Below are 27,598 nucleotides of genomic sequence, written 5' to 3' on the forward strand. Positions count from 1 at the left end.
GCAGAGCCTGCTTTAGATCTTCTGTCCTCCTTTCTCTTTGCCCTTTCCCCATGTGCGCTCTCAGAAATAGATATTTAAAAAAGAGAAAAAAATTCTGTAATTAAGGCAATCTAGTACTGACATAATCACAGACTATAAATTGATAGAATATAGCAGCTCTAGAAATAGACCTACTATGCATAGTTTATTTATTTTCAATGAAACTATCAAAGCAGTGCAATTAATAAAGTATTTTCAATAAATGATACTGGAAAATTGAAATCCGTATGATAACAAATGAATTCAAAAAGGGCACTGAGGAGGGCACTTGGTGGGATGAGCAGTGGGTGTTATATGTAAGTGAAGAATCATGGGAATCTACCCCCAAAACCAAGAGCACATTGTATACACTGTATATTAGCCAACTTGACACTAAATTATATTAAAAAAAAGAAAAATAAATTTAACCAGTTAATAATATGCAATGGAAAAAAAGGATTATACACCAAAGTATAAATTTTAAAACTATAAAATATGTGAAAGAAAACATAAAAATATTCACATTGTGTTAGGTAAACAGCACAAATAAAGCATAAGCCCTATAAGAAAAAATTCATAAACTGGATTTGCAATATTAAAACATTTCCTTTTCAAAAAGACTGTTAAAAATAAAAATGCAAACCAATAAATTTATTTATTCAATTTTTTAGAGGAAAGTATTTATAAAATATGTACCTGATAAAGGACTTATAAGTATGTACACTATATAATACATTAATAATAATATAAATTATATATAGTTTGCTTACTACTCAATAATGAGACAAAGTACTTTACTAGAAAAATGGAAAAAGAAGTGAACAAGCACTGCATTAGGGAAACCCAAGTTGAAATCAAATGAGATGTAACCACACACCTATTAGAAGTTTGAAATTACAAAAATTGACAGCACTAAGTAGCAGCAAGAATTTGGACAAAGTGGACCTCTCATGATGACAGGAATGTTTTGAAAGCAATTTTTCAGCTTCTTACAACCGATACAATCTAATAATCTTACTCCTACTTCCAATATATTACTCAAGAGAAATGAAAGCATATGTCTATATTAGAAATTGAATGTTAATGTTCAGAGTAGTTTTATTTATCATAGCCAAAAACTGGAATTAGTTCAGGTATCCATTAAGAAATGAATAGATAAACAAGTTGTGTTATCCATCCAATAGAATAAAGCTTGTCAATAAAAAGGGAGGGACTTCTGGTACAGCAACACCATGATGAATCTCAAACTCATTCTTCTAAGTTAAAGGAGTAGACATAAAAGACATCATAGTTCATGATTACATTTACATAGAATTATAGAATAATCAAAAATATAATGATAGAGAGCAGATTCATGGTTGTATGGGCCCAGAAATGGGGTGAAGAATTTGACTTCAAAGAGGTGGGAGAGAAATTTTTGGAGTGATAGAAACATTCTGTATCTTGATTGTGCTGTTTATGCAACTGTATGTATTTGTTAAAATTCATTGAACTGTACACTTAAAATGGGTGAATTTTATTATGTAGACCAATAATAAAATATTAAAATAGATATGGCACAACTTACAGGTGATGAATTCTCTCAAAAGTATGAAAAATGCTCAAAGAGATAGAAAAGAGGAGGGTAACTCCAACATCTCAATAATAATTATTCTAGAAAGAAAGAACAAAATAATGGTGGGAAGAAAATTATCAATAAAGAATATAAGAAAAATTTCCCAGAACTAGATGCTTTGTATTGCTAGACTGAAGGAATACTCTGAAAGAAAATAGATTTACTAAGACATATTATTGTGAAATTTAAGAACACTGTGGATGAAGATCCTAGGAGCTTTCAGATAGAGAGATGTTGGGGAGGTGGGTGAGAGGCAGGGGAAAAGACAATCACATAATATATAAGGGGACAGAAATGAGAATGTGACTGGACTTCTCACTGACAATACTGGGATCTAGGAAAGAGGGGATCCAACACAGGAAAGCAGCAAAGGGAATTCCAGTCTGATGGCCATGCATTGAGTCTAAAAAGCAATCACTCCAGATATATACAGATGGTGGAAGTTTCAAGGAGAAAAAAGAAATTGACAGATTGTCCCACATGTTTGAATATTTAGAAATTAGTATTGATGGGTGTTTGATAGATACTCTGTAGCGTATGAAAATATGAAGGAAAGATACATGGCATAGGGGAATTATTATCAATTCCAGGAAAATTTCCAGATGGTAAAAATAGGAAACATAATTAGAATATGGTATTTGGCTGGTTATTTGTATACTGATAGTTATTTGTATAGTTCTATAGTTATCAATACATTAAGTATTGAGAGTGAAAAAGTATAACTGTTTGAAATGATAGGGAAAAAATTGGAGTGGGAGACTGTTAGAGAACTAAACCCACATATATTTTAATTAGAAATAATGAATTCAACAAATATTGATAACTATTTTGAGTTAGACCCCATTATATACTGACACATGAATAAACATCTAAAAAAGGGGTGTCCCTTCATTATGAAAGGGTTTGAATCTTTAGCAATAATACCCTTCCTATCTGGGATTTGCTGCCTATATCCATTCACAGCTACAATGTGGCACGGAAGAATCAGGAAGCATCTAATGGAATGTCTGGGTTCCACACATGGTCTTTTCTGCCCCTATGAGTAAAGGCAGTCCCCCCCTCCCCTGCCTTGCTGATTAGGATCAATTATTTTTGCCAGGATGGTGAATCCAGTTCTTGTCTACTCCAGTTGCAGGCATGGGGAGTCCTAAGTGCCCTGGTGGCTGCCATAACTTAGGGTTTAGTGGGACCCTTGTTGTTTCTGCTGGCATTTCATCATCTAGATTAAAATCTAGCTCCTTATGCTCCCTACTCTTCATTTCTGCCATCTTACTCATGGTCATATGAACTCAAAATTTTAGTTATATTTGATATGTACTTTGTTTTCTTTCCTTCTCTCCCAAACCACAGATAGTAAATCCTGTTCTTCCATGATCTTATCTCCATTTTTACTTTACTGTCTCCATTGCTTGTGAAATCTTAACAGATCTTCCTATTTTTCATCTCTCCCAGTTTTAGCTAATCCTGTATACCAGAGCAGTCTAAATTATCTTTATCATGCCACGGTATAGATTTGGATGACTGATGATGATGATGATGATCATGATAGCAACAACATTTTTTATGCCTTCTAGGGTCCTAAGTAATGCAAATGGCACCATTTATGATTATTATCCCCATTTTAAGATAAGTAATTTGAAGCTCAGGGGAGGTTAAACCAAGTTTAACCAAGAGGTTACCAAGGCTACACAGCTAGTAAGGAGCAGAGTTAGGAATCATAGAGGTTGGTTAGATTCCACATACAATGTCTTATTTAACTGGAATAGATTTCTTGGTGAAAGAAGCTGCTTTTAATAATTTTTCTGGGACAATAAACATAAACTAGGATCAACCCAAATGAACAAGACTTAGGATACCCCATTAATATCACCCCTCTACTTCCTCTCCAATAAAGGAATTAGAAGATGTCTGTTTGGGGGACAAAAAAAGATGTGTTAATTTTTGTACTTGTTGAGTTCAGGGTGGCATACTGTAACATTTTAATAGAGAAATTGTATACACACGACAGGGAATTAACAGAAAGGTGAGGACTAAATTTAGGAGCAAACCATACAGATGATGTTGTTGGAGTTGTGGATGAGTTCACAAACGTTTAAGGAAGAGGAGGCTCAGAGAGTTGGTGAGCACTGAAAAATTTGAAATGAGGGGAATAACATGATAGAGAGACAGGAGATGCCTCGACTAGACTATAAATCCCTTTAAACATGAACCATTTCTTTTAAATCTTTCTTTTAACCTAGTATTTTAATATGTCAAACACACATATTAAAAACTAATTCACCATGAAGTATAATATAGATCATATGACTTCTGATAGACGAATTTAATTTTATGCCCATCCTGAGCGCTTAACTAAAGTCTTTTAGTTATGAAGACTTTTCAGCTGTCATCTCTTCTCTCTGGACAAGCTCTCTGACTTTTCTGGTTGGAATTGTAGTTTATTCTTATAGGTCTCTTGTGTGGGGTGAAGGTTACTGACCTGACACCACTCTGGTGCTGCCTGAAGGACTACCAGAGATATGAGGATTAATGCATGCTCATGAGTATATATACAAAGATGCTGTATTATACATATTTTACATATTAGTATGTTATAATCCATGTCTCACATATATTTTAGCATTAGCAATAAATAGAACAAGAAATCCGTTATACAGAGATTCAAATTTTGGGAAAGATAGTTCTGCAACAAAAGTAATTTAATCAAGAATATTTATTTCTGTGTTTCTTTCTGCTTGTATTGGAGCAAGTCAATAGCGAAAATGACTTTATAGAAGCCCTAGTTCACTTGAAATAAAACCTAGATGCATATGAAATGAAATTCCCATGGAAACCACCCCTGATGTGACAAAAATCTCAGAATTTTCCCCGGTGTTGCATCATGCATAAAAGAACCCTCTAGAGTTTCTAGAGGAAAGTGAACATTTAATGAACCCCTAAGGTCTTCTTTGCCCTTGGGCCTTAAGAAGAGTTTGCTTGTAGTGCTTATTTTAATTTTTTTATAATGAGTTGCTTTTTCTATTTCTTAAATACATGTAGTGGAATTGAGAACAGGGATTGGGATTCATTAGAGTTGCTCCAGGCCATGGAAAATTCTCAGCATCAACAGAGAGATGAGGCACTGTCCCTACTGAGTCTCAGCTGAGGGCAAGCAAGTTCTCACTCAGGTGTATGCGCACACTCACAAACATACACAGGTGTGTGTGTGGCGGTTTTAGTTGGACTTGCCTGAGGAAAATGGACTTCTGCCTTTGTGTTTTCATTTCATAACTTCTCCAGGAGGACTTTGGCCCTTAACTCTGGGCAAAAATAAACTCATCTGCTGTCACTTGAATTTACACAAATAAAGATTTATTTTTTCGATAGAGAATTTGCCATAGTTAATGTATAAAAGCCCTTAGAAAAGGGCCTAGAGTGCAAGCTGTCATATGAAATTTTATTATTCTTGATATCAGTCTCAGTGAATAACCTACACTCTGTGATTTGTGATTGTCTAAACCCTCAGCAAGGAATCTTGCTCCCCTACCCTGTTACTACTATCCCAATTTTCTCCATCAGATCCAGTATTTGGGGTTAACATACTGAAGTGCAGGACAAAAATGTGATGACTTGGAAAGGTGCTGCATTAAGCTGTGAATGTCCAGTGTTTTATTAGAGTAACTGATCTTACCAAACAAATGCTTTTCAAATCTCTTTCAAAGTTACTGCTTGAATGTCAGATTATTTTATTTAAAACTGAAATCTGCAATGCTTGCCTTTTCTAGCCCTGCCCCTTGCATTCTTTTTGCTCATATAACTTCATGTCACAGGTTTTACCTCTTTCTTTCATGTATTTTCTGTCTTTTCCCACTTGAAAACAAGCTCCGTGAGGGCAGGAATCTTTTTTTTTCTTCTTTTTTTTTGCACTGAAGAAATCACCAGAACTTATAAAGGTTTCACGGACAGGGTAGATGTTCAATTGGTATGTGTTAAAGGAATGCCATCCTTGTTCAAAGTCTTTCGTCAACTTCCCATTATCTGACATACTGGCTATAGAGTCTGTTCTCTGCATTTAGGTCTTGATAGAAGTTGTTATTAGATATCTGACCAGTATTTGTCTTTAATAATGAAGCTTAAGATGGATGATCAAGTAATGGAGAAAATTCAGCACAAGTTTCTTTATTTTTAAGCTTGGAGAAAATGAAAATAATTCTTGGTATATATTGGATGTGAATGAAATAATGAATATCATTCTCGAAAGTATGATTCCTCTAATTTTACCTTTCTTGGTTTTAGCACTTTCTACATTTCTTTCAAGTTATGTAAATGCTTGTTTTTATCCATAAAGGTGCTCATGAGATCCTTGTAAGTAAAAATGCTGCTTCAGAGATCTCATTGTCACTTAGAGGGAGGTAGCATGCTTAGTGATTAAGACTAAGAAGTTTAGAATTGGACAGATTAGGGTTTGACTCAAGATTCTGGAACCTAGTAGTGTGTGTGCCTTTCACTTTAGAAGAGGGATTAATAGTTCTAATCTATAAGGCTGTTGTGAGGAATAAAAAGGTAATATTATTTGTGCATTGCTTTAGACACTTGGTTTTAGTATAAGGGTGCTATCTCTACACAGTGCTTGGTACACAGTAAGTGCTCAATACAAGGAGGCAACCGCATAAGGCTTTGCTCTTAATCTTAAAAAGACATAACCAGAATGAAAGGACAGGTCACTGGAAGCCACACCAAGCATTATCAAGAGCATAAACAGTAATTTCTTCTTCCTTAGGGAAGGGGGTCTCTGGAGCAGAGATCCTGGGGGAGGCTCTGTAACTACGTCATGGAAATCTCTAGTCCAGAATAAAACTCTTTAGTCTCCTGTTATCCATGAGCATTAGGAAAGGATGCTGTCTCATCCCAGAAATTTGGACAAGAGACTTAGCACAAAGCCACAATCAAAGATCAAGTTCTTCAGCTCAACAAGATAAAGTAGAGGTTCTGATCCTCAAAGTAGAGAAGCAGAAGCAGAGGGTCTGAGCTCTGAGTTGTCACTTGCTTTTCATGGGGGCCAGTTGAGTCTCCATGAAAGACATGGGTGACAGCCACTGGAGAACAGCACTATGACTCCAAGCAGGGGAGGGTGAGTGCCTGCCTGACCTGGTCTGTCCTCTAGCAAAGTAGGTAAAAGCTCAGATCCCAGGAGCCGGACCACCTGAGTTCACCTCCTGCTATAACTTCATAGCATCAGGACATGGGCAAGTCACTTAGGTCCAGTGTCCTCATCTGTGAAATGAGAATAATCATAATGCCACACAGCACTTAGAACAGTGCTTATCCCATAGTTAGTACTCAGCAAATGTTCCCATTCTTTTCTTCTCCGTGTCAGCCCCTTAAATTCCATGCTGTGTGGCTTCTCTCTGTCTCAATGACTCTTTTCTTTTTCCCTTACAGACCCTCCTAGAGGAGAATGGCTGCAGATAATGCCTCCTCTGTGACAGAGTTTATCCTCGCAGGCTTAACAGATGAGTCAGAACTCCAGATTCCCCTCTTCTTCCTGTTTCTAGGTTTCTACATGGTCACTGTGGTGGGGAACCTGGGCCTGATAACCTTGATTGGGCTGAATTCTCACCTTCATATTCCCATGTACTTTTTCCTCTTCAACTTGTCCTTCATAGATGTTAGTTACTCCACTACTCTGACCCCTAAAATGCTAATGGGTTTTGTCGCAAAGAGAAACATCATTTCCTATGCAGGGTGTATGACTCAGTTTTTTTTCTTCTGTTTCTTTGTCTTCTCTGAATCCTACATCTTGTCAGCGATGGCATATGACCGCTATGTCGCCATCTGTAAACCCCTGCTATACACAGTTACCATGTCTCCTCAGGTGTGTTCACTCCTTTTGTTGGGTGTTTATGGGATGGGAGTGTTTGGGGCTGTGTCCCATATGGGAAACATAATGTTTATAACCTTTTGTGCTGACAACTTTGTCAATCACTATATGTGTGATATCATTCCCCTCCTTGAGCTCTCCTGCAACAGCTCTTACATAAATTTGCTGGTGGTCTTCATTGTTGTGACCATTGGCATTGGGGTACCCATTGTGACTATTTTTATCTCCTATGGTTTCATTCTTTCTAGTATTCTCCACATTAGTTCTACTGAGGGCAGATCCAAAGCGTTCAGTACCTGCAGTTCCCATATAATTGTGGTGTCTCTTTTCTTCGGGTCAGGAGCTTTTATGTACCTCAAACCACCTTCTATTTTACCCCTTGACCAGGGGAAAGTGTCCTCTATATTCTATACTGCTGTGGTGCCCATGTTCAACCCATTAATCTATAGCCTGAGGAATAAGGATGTCAAAGTTGCCCTGAAAAAAACCTTAGGCAGAAAATTCTTCTCTTGAAAATGACTGAGAAAGGAGCTCCAAAGCTTTGTTTGCCGGAGTGTTTCTTTTTCTTTTCAACAAGGGAAACAAATGCCAGTGCTTGTTCTCCTATACTTGGAAATTTGTAACTGTTTCTGAGGTATAATTATTTTGTCTACTCCTTAGTCTATTCTAATCATTATTTGTTTTATGAAAATAGTTTCCACAGTCATAGAGTGATACTCTTGAATAAGCTTAAGAAATAATTTAATCTAGCCCTTATGTGTTACATTACACACTGGGGACTCATAATGGCCACACATGTACCTCTTGCAGACTCTAGGCCCTTGAATTCTAATCTACTTTGCTCTTCTGTCCTTTAGTGACGCTATCTTAATTCACCTTTTCCTGGCTGATTTTATATCAAAAGATTTTATTTTTCTCATTGCATTTAAAAATGCATTTTGTGTTAGAACTACTTATAGTGATGTCATGCAACTTTTCAAGAGTTAATCTTTGGAACATTATTTTTTGCAACAATGAAGTGAAAAATGTGGTGATTTGATTTTGCAAAATGCTAAGTTTTAAGGTGCTTTGGTGGGAACTAAATTTCCATATAGAATTAAGGATGCTATCCATTGAGGTGGAGTGCAGAGCTGTAAGGGTTTCGGCTAAGTCATTAGACCTTCTAATGGAGAGTTATACAGATTTAAGGGAGTTAAAAATGTTGGATACAGCTTCACTCGTTATTTACAGATTAATAAGGTAGACATACTTCATGTCTGAATGAGGTAACTGAGTAATAGATAGTTTTGGTCAGGATTGGGTCATTAGAGTAGTACCAACCAAGGTAGTTGCCATTCTATTTTAAGACCTTGCAAATAGCTGTGAATTTTTAATGGCATAAGGGTAAGGCAAAGAGATGGTGGTGTCAGGACAGGTCATATATTCACAGTATTAGGTAAATAGAGGCAAAGCTTCTACATAAAGAAGCTTCTGATTACATAAAGATTCAGAAGAACAATTTTTTTTGCCCTGAATACATTATTAGTGGTAACAGCACTTTTAGAAGGAATGGCATGTGAACTGTTTCCAAGATACCTTAACTTACTAACTTTTATTAGGAAAGTTCTCTTCTATTGGAAAAAGGAAAATTAGGATAAATGTTTAGTTTTGTCCTTTGGAATGGTTCTGTTTGAGGATGTAAGAAAAGAAACAAAAGGGAAGGAAAGGACTGTGCTTTAGTAATATTATAGAAGGAAAGATCATTGAATTGAGTACACTTATGAGTTGAGGGTGTCGTAAGGTTGATGAAAAATAGTACAATATTGGTAAATAAAAAAAATAATCCCACGCCCTTTTAAGTTGAAGTATAGGTTATGTACATCAAAGTGTACAAATCTTATGTGTCAATGATATTTTTTCACATATATAAGGCTATGTAACCACCACCTAGATCAAGAGATAGATTTGCATCATTTCAGAATATTTCTCCCTGCCCCTTCCCAGTAAATATTACTCCCAAATTCTTTTTCTGGAAATAGCTACTACTCTTACTTTTATCATTACAGATTCATTTTGCTCAGTCTTGAGCTTCATATAAATATTAAATATTGCATTTACTTGTTTTATGTCTGCCTTCTTTCTTTCAATATAAAGTGTAGTGTGAGTTTCACCCATAACATTATATGTATACATATTCTGTTCTTGGTTATTGATATTTAGTATTCCATTATATGAATATAGAACAATTTATTTATCAACTACCCCCTTAATGGACATTTGCCTTGTTTTCAGTTTCTTCATATTATTATTAATAAAGATACTATGAAACTTCTTGAGCATATAGTTTCTTTGAAATATAGTCATTTCTCTTGGGTCTGTATCTAGATATGGATTTACTGGGTCACAGAATAGATATACTTCTAGGCTTCTTAAATATTACCAAGTTGTCTTCTAAAGGTTTAAATTGATTTGCACTCCCAACACTTTCCAGGTAAGGATGTTCTTCATCCTTCTGAACGTTCATTATTTTCAATCCTTTTCATTTTAACTATTCTTTTGGATGTGTAGTGTGATAGCACTTTAGTCTTTTTCTTACATTTCCCTAATCAGTAATAATGTTGATTTGCAGGCTATCTATTCATAATCTATTCACTAGCTATTTGGATATCACCCTTTGTGAAGTGCCTGTTGAAGTGAACTGCCAGTTCAAGTCTTTTGCTCACTCAAAAATAGTGTCTTAAGTCTTTTTCTTATTAATTTGAGTCTTAAGAAAGCATATTATGGATAGGAGTACCTTTTCAGCCACATACACTGCAGTTATTTTTGCTCTGTATGTGGTTTGCCCATTCAGATCGTCAGTCTTAATGATGTCTTTTTGGTAATAGATATTTTAATTTTAATGAAGCTCAATCTCTCAACTTTCTCCTTTACTATTAGGGCTGTATCCTATTTAATATTTACCTATTACAAAGTTATTAATATATGCTCATGTTTTCATTTGAAAGCTTTATTGTTTTTCCTTTAATCTTTAGTTTTTGATCAATTTTAAATTAGTTACCATGTATGGTAGGAAATAGAAATTTTATTTTATTTCTTCAAAAAGATATTCAATTGCTTTAGAATAATTTAATTTTAAATTAGTTACCATGTATGGTAGGAAATAGAAATTTTATTTTATTTCTTCAAGAAGATATTCAATTGCTTTAGAATAATTTAAAGAAAAGGCCATATTTTTTCTTTAAATTATATTGGCTGTATTTATATGGCTCTATTTGAAGACCTATGATAATATTCTTACTTGACTAGTTAGGCAGAAGGTGGTTTGGAGCCAAAGTTCTATATTCTGCCAGCAGAATGCTGAATAGAAATGGTAAGAACAAACATTCTTGACTTGCTTTGAGTGGATGCTATGGTTATTCTAGGAATTTGGTATCTTTTGTGCTGTTTTAAATGGGTTTTAAATTTTTGTGTGTGTGGTAATTTTATTTATTTATTTATTTATTATTTACTTACTTATTTATTTATTTATTTATAGCACACGTGAGCAGGCAAGGGGGAGAGAGAGAGGGAGAGGGAGAATCCAAAGTAGTCCTGGTGCTGTCGAGCCCAACTCATGAAACGTGAGATCATGACTTGAGCCAAAATGAAGAGTCGGATGCTTAACCAACTGAGCCATCCAGGTTCCCCTAATTTTAATTTTCAGTTGTTTATTACTAATATATAGGAATACATCTTATCTGTGTATGGAGTTGGTCCTTGGACTACATGGGTTTGAATTGCGTGGGCCCATTATACATGGAGGTTTTACAGTACAGTATTGTAAATGTATTTTCTCTTCCTTACGATTTTCTTAATAATATTTTCTTTCCTCTAGCTTACTTTATTATAAGAATATGGTATATAAGACATATAACATACAAAATATGACTTAATTGATTGTTTATGCTATCAGTAAGGCTTCCAGTAGTAGGCTTAAGTGGTTAAGTTTTTGGGAAGTCAAAAGTTATACATGGGTTTTATTTATTTTATTTGTTACTTTTAAAAAATGTTTATTTATTATTTTTGAGAGAGAGTGCAAGTGGGGTAAGGGCAGAGAAAGAGGGGGACAGAGGATCCAAAGCAGGCTCCAGGCTAACAGCAGCCAGCCTGATGTGGGGTTCAAACTCACGAACCACAAGATCATGACCTGAGTTGGATGCTCAACTGACTAGCACCCGTGTGCCCCTATACATGGATTTTAAACCATGTGGAGAATTGATGCCCCAACCCCTGTTTTGTTCAAGGGTCAAATGCATTGATTTTGTATTCAGCCATCTCCTTATTCTGTTTTATTAAATATTTTAATGATTAACAAAAAGGAAAGAGGAAACCTTTTTTTTTTCTATATATATAATCATGTCACCTACAAATAAAGACTAGATTGATTCTTCCTTAATGATCGTTCATTTTCCTCATTACACTAAGACCTCCAACACAACGATGAATAGAGGTGAGAATAATGGACATCTCATCCTTGTGTCTGATCATTGGGTAAAAGCATTGAGGCTTTCCCTACTGAATATGGTGTTTGCTGAAGTTTTATTTACTTATTTATTTATTTTTATAGAAAACATGATCAGATTAAGAGTGGGTGATTAACTTCAGTTAGAAACTATTGTGTTTTTTTTTCTAGAAAATGCATATATGTGATAAAAAATTAAATAGCACAAAAAGTTATACGGTAAAAATAAGGCTTTCTTTCACTTCAGTTCTCCCATGCCTATGTTCATCCCCTAGATGTAATTATTCCCAGAAATAGAAAAAGGCATGTAAAAGCATACCCCTGTATCTATTTCTATTTATTTATTTATTTATTTATTTATTTCTATATCTAGGGTCTACCTTTTTTGTTTTAAGATTCTGTAGAAGAGCATTTAAAGATGTACCTTCTAGGGGCGCCTGGGTGGCTCAGTCGGTCTAAGCGTAGGACTTCAGCTCAGATCATGATCTCACAGTTTGTGGGTTCAAGCCCCGCATCGGGCTTTGTGATGACAGCTAGCTCAGAGCCTGGAGCCTGTTTCGGATTCTATATCTCCCTCTCTCTCTGACTCTTCCCTGATCTCTCTCTCTCTCTCTGAGAAATAAATACAACATTAAAAAAAATTAAAGATGTATCTTCTAGTAGAGATGGGGGATAAAGAGTAAACAGAGGACATGCTGGGCAGGAAGAGAAATCAAGACATGTGAACAGGTGTGAGTAGGAAAGAAGAGGATTGAGAAGAAAACACAGAAAACCCATGGTAGCTTCAGCTCTGGTAACATTTTGGTTTCTCCCCATTTTCTGTCCCCATGATGGGCATTATTTAATAAAAGACCTAAATCTTTTGTTTGCTTATTACTGTGTTGGGGCAGCAGCACCAAATGTTTAAGGTACCCAAATGGCAAGCATTATTAATTCAACAAACATTCATATATTTGTTTACTTATTTATTTAAAAAGTTTAATTTTTTAAAGAAAATTAGTTGGAGTTAGTTTTAGCTTTAAGAGGTAAAGAGTCTGGAAGTTGTCCCACTCGTTCTCACGTTAAGAAAAAAACTGAAAAAATTGAAAACCAACAGCTCTTCTTAGATCCAACAGAGAACTGAGGTCATAGAGCAAACTTTCTCCCTGAAAATTGGAGAGAGGTGAGAATACACAATCACAGCTTACTTGGAGTGGAAGCTGCTGGAGCTTATATACATATATTGATAGTAACACTTAACCAGTAATTGATGGATCCCTGGAGGCTGAGTATGGACTAGCTTGAAAGGGGATCTTTACATTTTTGCAAACTACCTCAGGGAGCACCATCAGGTTCTCATGATGAAGGTTGGAGAAAGGAAGGGAAATACCCAACTTCCAGTCCTCCCATCCCAACAAATCTTTATAATAACAGGCATTGAGCTGAAAGAACAGCAAGGTTCAGACTCTAATGAAGAATTTCTAGGGGAATCCAAAGACAAAAGGGGAAAAAAATGATACTAAGGGAAGTCGAAGACTCAAACACCTATAGCTACAACAAACAGTTAATGCAGCATAACTCCTAGCCAGATACACATAAAATATCTGATACTCTTACCAAAGTCCTGTGTACCTCAGTTCTTATTACACAAAACATCTTGCCTAGTTATCAAAAAATAACAAAGCACCCTGAAAGGCAATAAAAAAAATTCCGCAGAGACAATGCAAGCAACAGAGTCAGACCCAGATATAGCAGAGATGTTGGAGTTTTCAGATCAGGAATTGAAAACTATTATGGTCAATGTGCTAAGAATTTTAATGGAGATAGTGAACAGTAAGCAAGAACAGTGTGTAATGTAAGACGAGAGAGGGACACTGTAAGGAAAAATCAAAAGGAGATGTTGGAAACCAAACATTGTGACAGAAATGAAAACTGCCTTTGATGGGCTCACCAGTAGACAAGGCGTGGCAGAGGAAAGAATCAGTGATCTTGGAGGTATATCTCAACAGAATTTTCCTACATTGAAGTGTAAAGAGAAAAAAGAAGAAAAAATGTAGAACAATGCCAAGAATCATAGGATAATTATAAAAGGTGTAGCATATACGTGAGAATACCAAAAAAAAAAAAAAAAAAAAAAGAAAGAAAAAGAAAAAGAAAAAAAAGAAAGAAAGAGAAGAAAAAATTGGAATAATAATAGAAATTTTTATAATTTCAGGACGGACACAAACTTAGTGAAACCTGACAGGATAAATACCAAAAAATTAGCACTTAGCTGTATCTTATTCAAACAGCAGAAAACTAGACAAGAAGAAAATCTTGAAAGAAGCCAGAGGAAAAAGATGCCTACATTACCAACATAAAGCCATAGATAAGAATTACAACAGACTTCTGAAACCAGTCAAGCAAGAAGAGAGTGGAGTGACAAACTGAAAGTATTGAAAGAAAAAAACCTTTATAACCTAGAATTTTGTATCTAATCAAATTATCCTTCAAAAATGAGGGAGAGTTAGAGACTTTCTCTGGCAAACAAAAAAGAAATTTGTTACCAGGCAACCTGCCTTGCAAGAATGTTAAAAGGAATTCTTTTAACAGAGTGGGAACTTTGTCAGGAACGGCAATCTACATAAAATAGGAACAGAGGGGCACCTGCCTGGCACAGTCGGTTAAGCATCAGACTTTGGCTCAGGTCATGATCTCATGGTTCACGACTTTGAGCCTTGAAAGGGGCTCTCTGCTGTCAGCACAGAGACCTCTTCAGATCCCCTGTCTCCTTCTCTTTGCCCCTCCTCAGCTCCTCCTCTCCCTCCCTCTCTCTCTCTCAAAAATAAATAAACATTTTTAAAAAAGGAACAGCATTAGAGGAGGAACAAATAAATGTAAAATAAAACCATTATTTTTTTTAATGTTTTATTGTTTTTGAGAGAGAGAGAGACAGAGACAGAGTATGGGGGGGAGGGGCAGAGAGAGAGGGAGACAGAATCTGAAGCAGGCTTCAGCCTCTGAGCTGTCAGCACAGAGCCCAAAGTGGGGCTCGTATTAGCGAATGGTAAGATTATGGCCTGAGCCTGTTATACACAGATCGCAGTATCCTCAACGACCAGAGACCACCGGGGAGACCGAGTCACGCATGCAAAGGCAAAGGACTTTATTACGGGCTCGAGCTCGGGCTCACAGACTTCACCAGTGCCGTGGATCCGTGCTGAGAACCCCGAACAAACGCAGAGTAGGGTTTTTATGGGGTTTGTGACGGGGGAGTTACAGAAGTTATGACATGGGAACAGTGATCCAATCATAATTATTCAACATTATTGACAGCCGGTTTAACCATACACATTGTCTAGAGTATTCGTTACTTTTGGCGGGATCCAATTACAACATTTAGAGTACCTTTAAATTCAACCAATCACAGAGCGAGTCTAGGGTCCCATTCGGCGACTAACAGGTTAACTTTAACATTAGGTAACAGTGTCCTATCTATAGTTTCAATCTCCAGGCCTCTCCCTTAACAATGTGGAGGGTGGTCGCTGGCCTTTCCTGATTGGGTGTTGCAAGGGTGGTTTCTCCTGCCTTGGGCAACGTGTACCAGGCCTTGGGCTTGATAGTTTAGGGAAAGCTGAAATTTAGGCCTTCTAGTTTAGAGGGGAAACTTAAAGCCTGTCATGGAGTCAGTTTGGTTTAGACGTTTAGACTTGTGTCCTTACAAGCTGAAGTCAGACACTTAAACAACTGAGCCACCCAGGTGCCTCCAAATCATTAATTTTTTAAATTCTTAATTGATCTAATAGATAAATGTTTATTCAAATGATAATAGCACCAATATATTAGGTAACCTGGGTGATTATAGCTTATGGATAGGTGAAGTGAATGATAGCAATGTTATAAGGAATGGAAAGGAGGAATTGGGAGATTCTGTGATAAGGTATCTCAGTACCTATCAAGTGATATAGTGCTACTTGTAAGTAAACTTAAGGTTGCCTGGGTAGGCTCAGGTCATGATCTCACAGTTTGTGAGATGGACTGCATGTCTGGCTCTGTACTGATAGCATGGAGCCTGCTTGGGATTCTCTTTCTCTCTCTCTCTCTCTTCTCCTCCTTTTCTCTCTCTCTCCCCTTCCCCGCCCTTTCTCTCTCTCAAAATAAATTAAAAAAGAGAAAAAAGAAAGTAAACAGATTAGTTGTAAATGTATATTTCAAACTCTAGGGCAATCACTACAAAATTGAAAATGCATATTTGATATTAAGAAAGGAGAAAAAAATGGAATCATATAAATGGTCAATTAAAACTGGAGCACATAAACTCTAGGGAAGAAAAGGGGCACCTGGATGGCTCAGTTGGTTAGCGTCTGACTCTTGATTTCAGTTCAGGTCATGATCTCACGGTTGTGCGATTGAGCCCTGCATGGGGGCTCTGCACTAACAGTGCAGAGGCTGTTTGGGATTCTCTCTTCCTCTCTGTCTGCCCCTCTCCTGCTTATTCTTTCTCTCTCTCCTTCAAAATAAATAATAAGTAAACTTAAAAAAAAACTGGAGAAAGTAGAGACTGGAAGATTAAAAAAGAAACAAAGAACAAGTGTAACAAATTGAAAACAGATTCAACTATAGATATTAATTCAACTATATAAATAATCACTTCAAATATAAATAGTCTAAATATGCCAATTAAAAGACAGACTGACAGAGTGGATAAAAAAATAAAACTCAGTGATGTATGATCTACAAACCAACCCATTTAAAATATAAAGATATAAAATAAATAATACAATTATTATAAATAATATAAAATCTAAACAATATTATATATAAACATGTATATGTAATAGAAACTAAAAGTAAAAGGACTGAGAAAGATGTACCATGCTAACTCTAATCAAAGGAAAGCTAGAGTACCTATATTAATTTCAGACAAATCAGATTTTAAAACAAGGAAACTTATCAGGCATAAAGAAGGAATTACATAATGATAAAGGAGTCAAACCCCAAGACAACATGTTAATTCTTAAGTTCACATGCCAGAAAACAGAGCATCAAAATACATGAAGCATAAAACGGATAGAACTGAAAGGAGAAGTGGATGAATCCACTATTATAGCTGAAGATTTTAACACCCCTATGTCAGTAACTGACAGATCCAAGAGCCTAAAAATCAGTAAGGACACAGTCAAACTGAACAGCATCATCAATCACATTGATACAATTGGCATCAAGTCATGAAAAGACAAGTGAGAATCTTTAATGTGTATTGCTTAGTAAAAGAACCCATTCTGAACAGGCTATATACTGAATGATTCCAACTGGAAATCATTCAGGAAAAGGAGAAGCTATAGAAACAACAAAAAGATCAATGATTGCCATGGTGGAGGTGGAGATGGATGAATAAGTGGAGGACAAAGTATTTTTAGGTCAGTGACACTATTCTGATAATACTGTAATCTTGGCCAGATAACATTATGCATTTATCAAAGCCCATAGAACTGTACAACCCAAAGAGTGAAAACTAATGTAAATGACAGACTTTAGTTGATAAAGTATTGGCCATATATTGTAATGAATGTACCTCACTAATGCAAGACATTAATAATGGAGGAAACTGAGTGAGGAAGAAGGGGTCGATGGGATTCCTCTATATTATCTGCTCAGTTTTCTATAAACCTACAGCTGTTCTAAAAAATTAAGTCTATCATGGGGCGCCTGTGTGGCTTAGTTAGTTTAGCATCAATCTCTTGATTTCAGCTCAGGTCATGGTCTCCCTATTGGTGAGTTTGAGCTCCGCATTGGGCTCTGCACTGACAGCACGGAGCCTGCTTGGGACTCTTTGTCTCCCTCTCTCTCTGCCCCTCTTCCACTCTTGCATGCACTCTCTCTCTCTTTCTCTCTCTCTCTCAAATAAATACACTTGAATCATTTTCTTTTAGCAGAATTATATTCTATATTCCATGTTACAAAATATCACAAAATATAACAACATGTTCTTTCTTAATGTGCTATGAGATTTTTTCCTTGTTTCTCCTTATTCCTTATAGTTTTGCTGTGTATTATTTCATCATATGGCTGCATCATACTTTATAAAGCTTTTGTCCTCTTGTTTAGTATCATTTAATGCTTTATCAGAATAAATAATACTGTGACTATAACCTCAGTGTAAAAATCTTTGGCTGAATTTATGATAATTTCCTCAGAAAAGATTCTCCACAGGTACCAAATGGCATGATGTGAATTTACTCCAATTTGCACTCCCAACAGTAGATAATATCTTTATGGAATGTCTACTCTTTGTCACACACACTGTACTACAAAGGATTTAGCTCTTGAGAAAAAAATCACCTCGATTATTTAAAGGTAGTTTACCTTATTCATTTCTCTTTGCATGTCTGTCTTAGTCCAATGACAGTGAAAAGCCATTGCACATCTTTTTTCCCTGCTTTTGCCTCTGGATACATAAATTGTGTCACTAACCTCAGTCTCATTAGTTTTACCACAATTTCAGCATCCTTGAAATTGGAGGAAGAGAGAAATATGGGTCTTTGTGAAGCAGGTAAGACATTTTGTTGTTTATAGTAAATTCTTTAGAGATGTGAAGCTTAAATACCCATTTCTTCTTTTTCCCATTAAGATGAAGTATCTCTACTGTATTCCTCCAACAGAACCCTTCACTTAACCTGCTAGAATATTTACCCCACCATAGAGCAATTGCCTACATCTGTGGGGCTCATCCTCGCACAAGAATATAAATTCGGTGAGGGCAGTGTCTGTTGTGTCTAGTTACCTCAAAATTGCTTAGGAGAGTAACTGGCATACACTTGATGCTTAATAACTACTTAGTGGAGGAAAGAATGAAGAGTCCAGGAGTTTGAGAAGATTATTTTTTAAAAGGTCCTGTCTAATTTCCAAGCCCATGATTTTAGATACATTTGGAGAGAACATACAGAGTTTCAAAACAGAAGTGGATGATGAATTTTCCCCACAGGGATTGTTCTCTGTTCTGGCTGCTTCATCTCGGGCACAGGCTGGAGGGCTTAGCCTCCTCCATCTCTGGATGAGAAGTGTCCTTTCCCTGCTGTGACTCAGGCCCGAGTGGCGCATACAGTGTACATCGTCCGCAATTAGCCTTGTTAGGGCGGCATTTTGGGAAAAGTGGAGATTCTATTCAATGTTTTTGTCCACCCTCATGTCCACCATAATCTTTCAGTTTGTCTCACATGCCTCGGACTTGTCTTCATTAATGCTAAGGCAGCTCAGCTGGAGTATTTGTGTCTTCACACTAATCGGTCATTCACTCTGGGCTGCCTTCAAAGCAATGCACATTTCCAGGGACTTCTGTACCTCCGCACATACAAACCAGTCTCCAGCATCCTGAGGCAAGCTCCCTGGCAAACAGAAGCAGGGGCAGGTGTGAGGATGCTATGACAAGCTTACTTGAAGCTGGTGTGCATAAACATTTGACAAAGGGATCTGAGGGAGATGCATGAAGCACTGCCAGTGAGTGTACCCTTCCCAACCGACAGAGATGTTTTTGTCACTGCTGTGACATTAGCGAAAAACAACAACAAACCATATTACACCTGAATTGTTCATTTCTTGGGAGCATTTCCTCTTTCAGGTGTACTCCTCTATGTCTCTAGATTCTGCATGTTGGGGGAGTTTTTGTTTTGTCCATTGGAATCAAGTATTCCCTTTGCAATGGAAGGCAACGGGCCTGTTTCGCTGTTAATGGTAGGAATCTCTGTTACTGCTAACTTCGCTTTTCCCAGACAGAGCTGGAAACACTTGATTCCTTCTCATTTATCCTGGCCCTATTCCAATTCTGACAAAAACTGACAATTTTCAATGGACCTCGCCCTCCTGGAGCCCTTATGTGTTCTTGCTGCTCTTAGCCTTCCTGACACTCACACCTGGATGTTCCGGAAGCTTACGTTTTATCATTTTATTCTCTCTATTCATTTGGGCCTCATTTGTAGGTTGTGTTCAAAACTAGGCTGATTGCTCTGGAAGGGAACAAATGAATCTAAACAGAGCACAATTCTTTATGGGAAGCAAGAGGAGGCTCTGTTATCCCATTACCAAGATGGAGGCGGAAGGGGTTTATAAGCAGAAACAGAAGTATAAGAAACTGCGCCACAGCCTGTCTGCTCTCTTACTCCTCCCGCCCCTCCTCAGATTTCCCATCTGGCTAACTTCCAGTATAGCCAGCAGGGTTCTGAGGTGCAAAGAACTGTATCTGACTCTGGCTACCTTCAGGGAGTTTATTGGAAAGAACCAGGTTTGGGAACCCACTGGGGTTAGGAGAAGGCAGGCAGCTGGAAATTCGGCCACATCACACTAGTCACACTACTGTCTGGTTGGAACCGTGGTGGGAGCTACTGATATCTCTTCCACAGACAACTGAGCACCGCTGGCGGCACCCCGTAATATTCCTGCCTTCCAGAGCGGGCGCTGGCACGTATTGTTTCTGCCTTTGGCGTTATGAACTCTAAATTGCTTCAGGAGCATAGACCTGAGCAGGAGCATCTGAGTGCCTGACGTTGGGTGGCAGCACTGTTGGGAAGTGTTAACGGTAGGTAGTCTTTCTCCCATAGTGTGGAAATTCCACTGAGACTCACCACATAAGAGAAGACAGATAGTTACCCACCTTGCTCAAGTTTCTACCTGAATTTCACTTCCTTATTGAAGAGATTCAGTCTGACTTATCCTGTTATTAAAAGCTTTCGTTTCTTTGAAACTTTTGGCTTGGGTTTTTCAGGCTTCGCATGTAATGTGGATTCCAGACCCAAATACATCTAAGTGTGGGCTTGCAGTTAGGAATTCCCAGAGGAGTGTTATTGCTTCATCCAGAGCCAATGTTGAAAACAGCCCGGGCCACTTTTTTTTCTACTTCACTCACTGGGAAGGAAGCCTGGCTGGGCCCAGGCTTTGTCTCTGGTTCCTCACATACGAACACTTGGTCTTGGCAGGTTCCCCAGGATACGCATAGACTCTACCCTTCACCTGCTTTGTATGCTTCCTGCCTTCCTGTCTCTTCTGTCCACCCAGGAACTTCTTTACTTTCCTGGCAGCTCAGTCATGCACCAAAATTATGCATTTTTCTTTAACCTAGTATTTTAATACATGCTCAACTGGAGGGAGTTTTTCTAAATCTCCAACTGCTATATGGCCCCAAATGGCTGCCTCTATACATGATTTTAAATTTTATAAATGAATGAATAAATGAGTGATAAGAGAGTAAATGAATGAAGGAAAGTTTACTGTAGTGACTTGGCTATTGCTTTACATTTGCTGAATTTCATAAGGGAGTGAAGAAAGCAGTGAGCATAAGAGTCTTCATGCTGAAAGGGGAGAGCATTTTTCTAAGAGTCAAGCTTAGAACATTCAACATTGAAACTGGAAGGAGATTCTCTGGGTAGAGAGTAGTTATTGCACTACGTGACATAGGTTCTTCACTGAGGACTTCTCCTCCTCTTGCCCTGTGTCTTCTGCCTGATGCTGACATCACGTAGGTGCTGCCCAGTGGCATGGAGGCCTCACAGGTTTGCTGCTCTCCCTCAACCCGGGAAAAATGACTTCATGTGGCAAGGCCACAGACTTTCAAATAATACTTCCTGAATGACTGCCCTGCTATTTTCTTTTTTAAAGGCTGGGGAGCACCTAGGCTATACATATATAGATGTACATATATGTAAACATGCATTGACCCTTAAGATTTGTACCCTTTCTTGTTTCTATATTAAATCTCAATAAAAAAGAAAAAACATAAATGTACATGTATACACACACATGCACACACACACACAGTTTTATGGGACCAGAAAATAAAGGCTAGATAAAACAAAACACAGAAGACTGTGGGGAATGTGTCTTATGGGTGTCATTACTCATCTTCAGTAGGTGCCCCACAGGGTTTACTCTCATCCCTGTACCTTTGGAAGAAACCCTTTCTCATATTCGGCATTTAGGGTCTCACTTGGATGTGTACATCTCAATGTCCAGATATAGTGGGAGACTGACTTCTGCCTCCTCAGTTTACATAGGGCTATCTTTCTCAGCTTTTGTCTGAGAGTCTGTCTCTCCCTCAGGAGACTGACACTGCCAATGACTTTAATTTGCAGAAGAAATCCTATTACCTAGCAGAGTTCATGTTGTTCTCACAGTAAATGAAGGAGTCTGAGTTTGAACTAGCTCTGACTAGCCATCAATCCCATATACTTTGCACTGAATGATATTGCTGTATGGTTTTAACTTCTCTGAGAATAAGGGAATTAATTCTTGCCTGGAGCCCACCCACTTTGTAACCACAAAGTTCCTATCAGAGTTTCAATATAAAAGTTTGGTTATATGCAGCACAGTGCGCTGGTATTTTTGAGATAAGGTAGACACGAGTTTGCACCTCTTCTCTTTTACTAACCATGTGAATTTGAGCTAATTATTTCACTTTGTTAAACCCAGCTTAGTTATCTGTAAAAAGAAATAATAACAGCATCATTCGGCTGCCATTAAGAATGATGGACACAATTTCTGGAAAGCACTTTGCATAATGCTGAAAATTTCTTCTTTTCCCCTGCCTTTCTTCCTTTCTAAAGGAAATATGAGGTTTCATGTTCTACTTACACTTTATTGAAATTTCCTTCTGAAAATTGATATGATGGGTAAGGACCAAAAAAGGAATCTGTTTCCTGATTTAACAGTCAGAGGTGGGCTCTGCTACCCCATTTAACAGATGAGGTAACTGAGGCTTAGAGACTTTAAATAACTTGCTACTTATAGCTAATATGCCAGAAAAAAATGTAGAGCCATTATTACACGTATTTTCCTTGCTTTCACTTTCTTCTCACAGGTACAATTTCACAATTTTCCTGCCCTTCTCCAGCCTGGCTGAAGTCGTAAGGTTTACTGTCTGAAGTCTTTGAAACACAGGGTCCCTAGACTCTACACACCAGGCAAGGGAACCAAACTGAAAAGACAAGGATTAGGTGAAATTCCTGGAATTAACCACCAAACTCTCTGAATGTTGACAGCATCATTATTAAGGCCACATTCCCTCCACCTCTTAAATTAGGAGACCAGGGTCTCCTTTCTGGTGAAACTGCCCAGCCTATGAGTAAAGATCTGCAGATAAGAAGTTGGGGTTCCTACATGAACCACCAAAGAATGAAGTCTTCCAGTTTCCAGTGTGGCCCAAGCCTGTTGAGTGTCCTATCAACTTAAGGTACTCAATTTCAAGAGAACAGTCAAGGATCACTGAGCATTTGAAGAAAGATTATGACATGACTAAAAGGAATTCAGATGAAACAGAGAATGTTAGGCTGCAGTTGCCTTCTACGGTGGAAGGTATCTAGAGGCAGATAGATAGGCCAGCAGGGGTCTAATGTAGGAAAACAGAACTTGTATTGGCTAGTCTCATCATGCTGGTGGTGAACTGGGGGATTCCTAAATGGGCTGATCACAAAGGCATTCTTCTGGTTACTGAAGTTAATGGAAAGACACTGATAGGAAGCCCTGGAACAGAATGAGCTCTCAAGGCAGCCCTCTGCTGGAATGGAGAATGAGCTGGAACACATTCTATCAGCAGTTTTTGGGGGTGCTACTTCTTTGCCTCCTTCCAAATTTCTGATTCTACAGGCACTGTGCCCAAGTTTATTGTTGGTGTTGGTGTTGTTGGGCCTTGCTGTGTCATGGTAGGAAAAGGAACTGCACTCTTTCCAGCTAATGCACTGACTCAGGCTTCTGGTCTGGGAGTTCTCTTTCCAAACAGATATTACACTCAGACAAGCCAGCAGTGGCCTGTGTCTGCTAACGGGCATGTTGGCACCAGCACTCATAAAGTTTGATGTTAATGTCCGCTTCCTTAGGTAGGTGGCATGTTTTAGAGGATTTATGGTCTCAAGTTGAGTTTAGATGTAGGGGAGTGGTCCAGGCTGGAAGTGCTGTTGGAGGAAAGAAGTGAATGCAGTGGAAAAGCATTTGGCATTGGTTTTCCCATCATCATTTCCCAGAAAAAGACATTAAAGAAATTGATGCTTTCCCCCGACTTCATGGAGAAGAAGCAGGCAATACGAGGTTAAAGCTCTCTCAATGGATAACTTAATAAGCAAATAGCACACAAAAAATAGGGGGGCAGGCCTGCCATATCCTAAGGGTTCCACATTCTCTGTCTGTTTCTGAGAGAGAGAGAGAGAGAGAGAGAGCGAGCGAGCATGAGTGGGAAAGAGGAAGAGGGAAAGAGAGATTCTCAAGCGCCTCCATGCTCAGTATGGAGACTGACATGGGATTTGATCTCATGACCATGGGATCATGACCTGTACTGAAACCAAGTCAGACGCTCAACCTACTGAGCTACCCAGGTGCCCCTCCACATTCTCTTTAATAGGGATTGTGAAGCGGCTCGAGAAATTGAGAGCCCAAAACAACACATGGTTTGGATGGGGGTCACAATGAGATGGAAAGAAAAGTAGAGAAGAAATAGAAGCAACATTTATCCAGCACATATTAAGTACCAGGCAATGTTAGGCACTAACAATATCTAATCAATAGCTTTGGGGGTGGGGAGTGAAACAGTTCAGATATATTGATTGTCTTGCCTAAGAACTTTAGAGGTTCTAATCTCTGAAAAAATTATTGTGCCCCCAATAATGAGATACACATGATTTGAAACTTTATTTTCCAAGGTAATACAAATTTACCTGAAGATAAAGTGACTTGCTTCTAGAGTTTTGATTGAAAAAGTTATGGAAATGGTAATAGTTTACACTGAACTGTCTCCTCCCCACCCTCATTCTTTTTCGGTCTCAAAATGCATTCTTCAGAATGTAGGCAATTCAAAAGCGGCACCTGACAACAATGCACTGGTGCAGAACTCTGGGGAAAATGTAGGGACATCAGCAACAGCAGAAAGCCCACAGCTGTGAACTTGATCATGAGATCCCAGGGATGCACCAGGCAGGGAACAATCTCTTGAAGTGTGGCCTCTGTGGAGGCAGTGGGGGACCTGTGAGCATGTGCTCTGCAGTTGAGTGTGCAAGTGATATGATATTGCTGAGTGTGGGTGCACATGACTGTCAGGATGGAATCCCAGGATAAGCGGAGTGAGGACACAATGGCTCTGAGCAGAGAGTGTTTGCAGTTCCAGTTTTGGGAGTATCTGTGCTAGGAGCAAGAGGTGAATCTGTGAGTAACATGCCAAGCTAGGGGCCAGGACACTGGTAATTAGAGGGAGACTTGACCTTGAATATGTCCTTGTTGGTAGAGAATGCGGAGATTGGGACTTCACCTGGAATGATGCCAGCCAGCTGTCTGTCAGTAGTAGGTGGAGCCCTGTGGTTTTATGTTGCCCTCTCATTAATGAGGTGTGTGGGGAGAGGGAGGGCTGTGGGACCAGGCCAGCCATTTAATTGGTGTGGAATTTGGTTTGACTTTTTAAAAAGCGCATTGAAGGCCTGAATTTTGTTGTCTGGAGTAGGAATAGAGATCCAAAACTCAGCCAGGACTGCTTCCACTTATAGTATGCTTTGTCCCAGGGATGCTTGGCTCCAAGCCCTGATTTATTTCCCAAAACTTCTCTGCATTTGGTACTTGTTTTACCTCCCTGACTCTGGTCTTTTTCCATAACGTTTCAATCTCATTGTTACGGTTTCCTTTTAGACCCAAAGTTCTGGAACAGTTAGATGATGCTTGGCAGAAAAGACTATATTAGAAAGATCATCAATGTTGAAATTTGGAGGCAAAAGACCTCCAGTGGGGTTTTAAAGGTATTTGTGCCCCAGTTTTCTTTTTTCTAAATATCGGAAAATAGTACATTCTCCCAGAATTGCATGGATTTATTAATATAGGGTATAAAGCAGGTTTCAAACTATACACTGAGGTACAAGTGTCAGCTCTTGCTTTAATTGTGGGTTTTGAACTTCTGAGGCCAGATGAGGAGGAGGTAGGATATAGGGAATGCAATCCTCAGGGATAGGAAGACTCTGATTATTACTCAGGACTGTATCCCTTCCTTGGTCACATGGCAGAAAATCTCTCCAAAGAGAGGGAGTGGGGGGCAGGTAGTGCAAAGAGCGGAGGGGTCTGAGAAAGTTATTTTTAAAGGAGGTATTAAAATTTGAAGTGTTTGTTTATTGCAAAACCATTAGGCCAATGTACAGAGATACCACAAACTCCAAGTAAATGGATTATCAGTGGCTGAGAATTTTGCTACTAGAGTAAGACAATTTGGATTTGCTTCTTGGATTCGCACTTCTGTGAATTCTTTTTTTTAAATGTTTTATTTAAGTCAGAGGGAGACAGAGAGAGTGAGAGTGAAAGTGAGAGAGAGAGAGAGAGAGAGAGAGAGAGAACACGAGTGGGAGAGGGGCTGAGAGAGAGTGAGACACAGAATGTGGCTCTGAGCTGTCAGCACAGAGCCCAATGTGGAGCTCGAATTCACAAACTGTGAGATCATGACCTGAGCTGAAGTTGGACACTTAACCGACTAAGCCACCCAGGCGCCCCTCACTTCTGTGAATTCTTAAAGAGATTTTTAAAAATGTTTATTAACTTTTGGGGCGCCTGGGTGGCTTAGTCGGCTAAGCGTCTGACTTTCGCATAGGTCATGATCTCGGGGTTCGTGGGTTGGAGCCCTGCGTCGGGCTCTGTGCTGACTGCCAGCTCAGAGCCTGGAGCCTGTTTCAGTCTGTGACTCCCTCTCTCTCTGACCCTCCCCTGCTCATGCTGTCTCTCTCTCTCTCCTAGAAATAAATAAAACATTAAAAAATGTTTATTAACTTTTGAGAGAAAGAGAGAGACAGAGCATGAGAGGGGGGAGGGGCAGAGAGAGGGAGACAGAATCTGAAGCAGGCTCTAGGCTCTGATCTTTCAGCACAGACCCTGACACGGGGCTCGAACCCACAAACTGTGAGATCATGACCTGAGCTGAAGTTGGACACTTAACTGATTGAGCCACTCAGGTGGCCCAGCACTTCTGTGAATTCTAAAAAGTTAGCAACTTCTGTAAAATTCAGCTTCTTCATTTGTAAAATTAGTATATTTTTATATTAAAATTAGTAAAATTAATATAATTTTATATTCAAATTAGTATAATAACACATAATAAGTAACAAGATAAGAATCAATTTCATTAAGAATTAAATGAGATAAAGTATATAACCAGTACAATGTCTGGCTTATATTTAAACATCTATGAAATGTTATTCATTCATATCATTGCTATAATTTGACAAAGCTTGAGTCTTAAATATTTATGCATTCATAGCACAGGTCAAAATTATATTCATTTATTAATGAGGCATCCAGTAGGAAGACAAAGAAGCTGATTCTAAGAGCATGTGAAGTACAGGTGAAGCACACACACGCGTGCACACACACACACATACAATTTTATATGTGTATATAAAATAAAATACATACATGTAGGAAAAGGATGCTAAAATAAGATTGTCATGTTAGATGTATAGCTAATTAATATTATACAGGGCAAGAAAACCCATATTCTCTTTAGGGTTAACTCTTTTATTGAACTATACAAATTGAAATGACATCAATTTATGCAAAACTTGCACATTATAAGTCTAAAGTTATAAGGCTGTAAAAGGCCTGCCCCTTCATCAGTTGTGAATTGTTAGTCAAATACAATGAAATATTCTCTTAGAGTGTCAGACTGGGG

At 38.2% G+C, this 27,598-nt stretch overlaps 1 protein-coding gene across 1 annotated transcript; it reads left to right on the forward strand.

The window, feature by feature from the left end:
• The first annotated feature begins 7,070 nt into the window (after positions 1-7,070).
• LOC120243958 (olfactory receptor 8B12-like) lies at positions 7,071-8,006 on the forward strand. Its single transcript, XM_039250216.1, has one exon. It carries the CDS (start codon positions 7,071-7,073, stop codon positions 8,004-8,006), a length of 936 nt encoding a protein of 311 aa, XP_039106147.1.
• Positions 8,007-27,598: the final 19,592 nt, after the last annotated feature.

The sequence above is a fragment of the Hyaena hyaena genome, unplaced genomic scaffold (assembly GCF_003009895.1).
Source record: "Hyaena hyaena isolate Hyena2069 unplaced genomic scaffold, ASM300989v1 scaffold_364, whole genome shotgun sequence".
In the NCBI taxonomy this organism is placed as follows: domain Eukaryota; kingdom Metazoa; phylum Chordata; class Mammalia; order Carnivora; family Hyaenidae; genus Hyaena; species Hyaena hyaena.

Bases quoted from the DNA above. Each gene is read 5' to 3' on its own strand.
- LOC120243958 (XM_039250216.1), top strand. From the start codon at position 7,071: ATGGCTGCAGATAATGCCTCCTCTGTGACAGAGTTTATCCTCGCAGGC.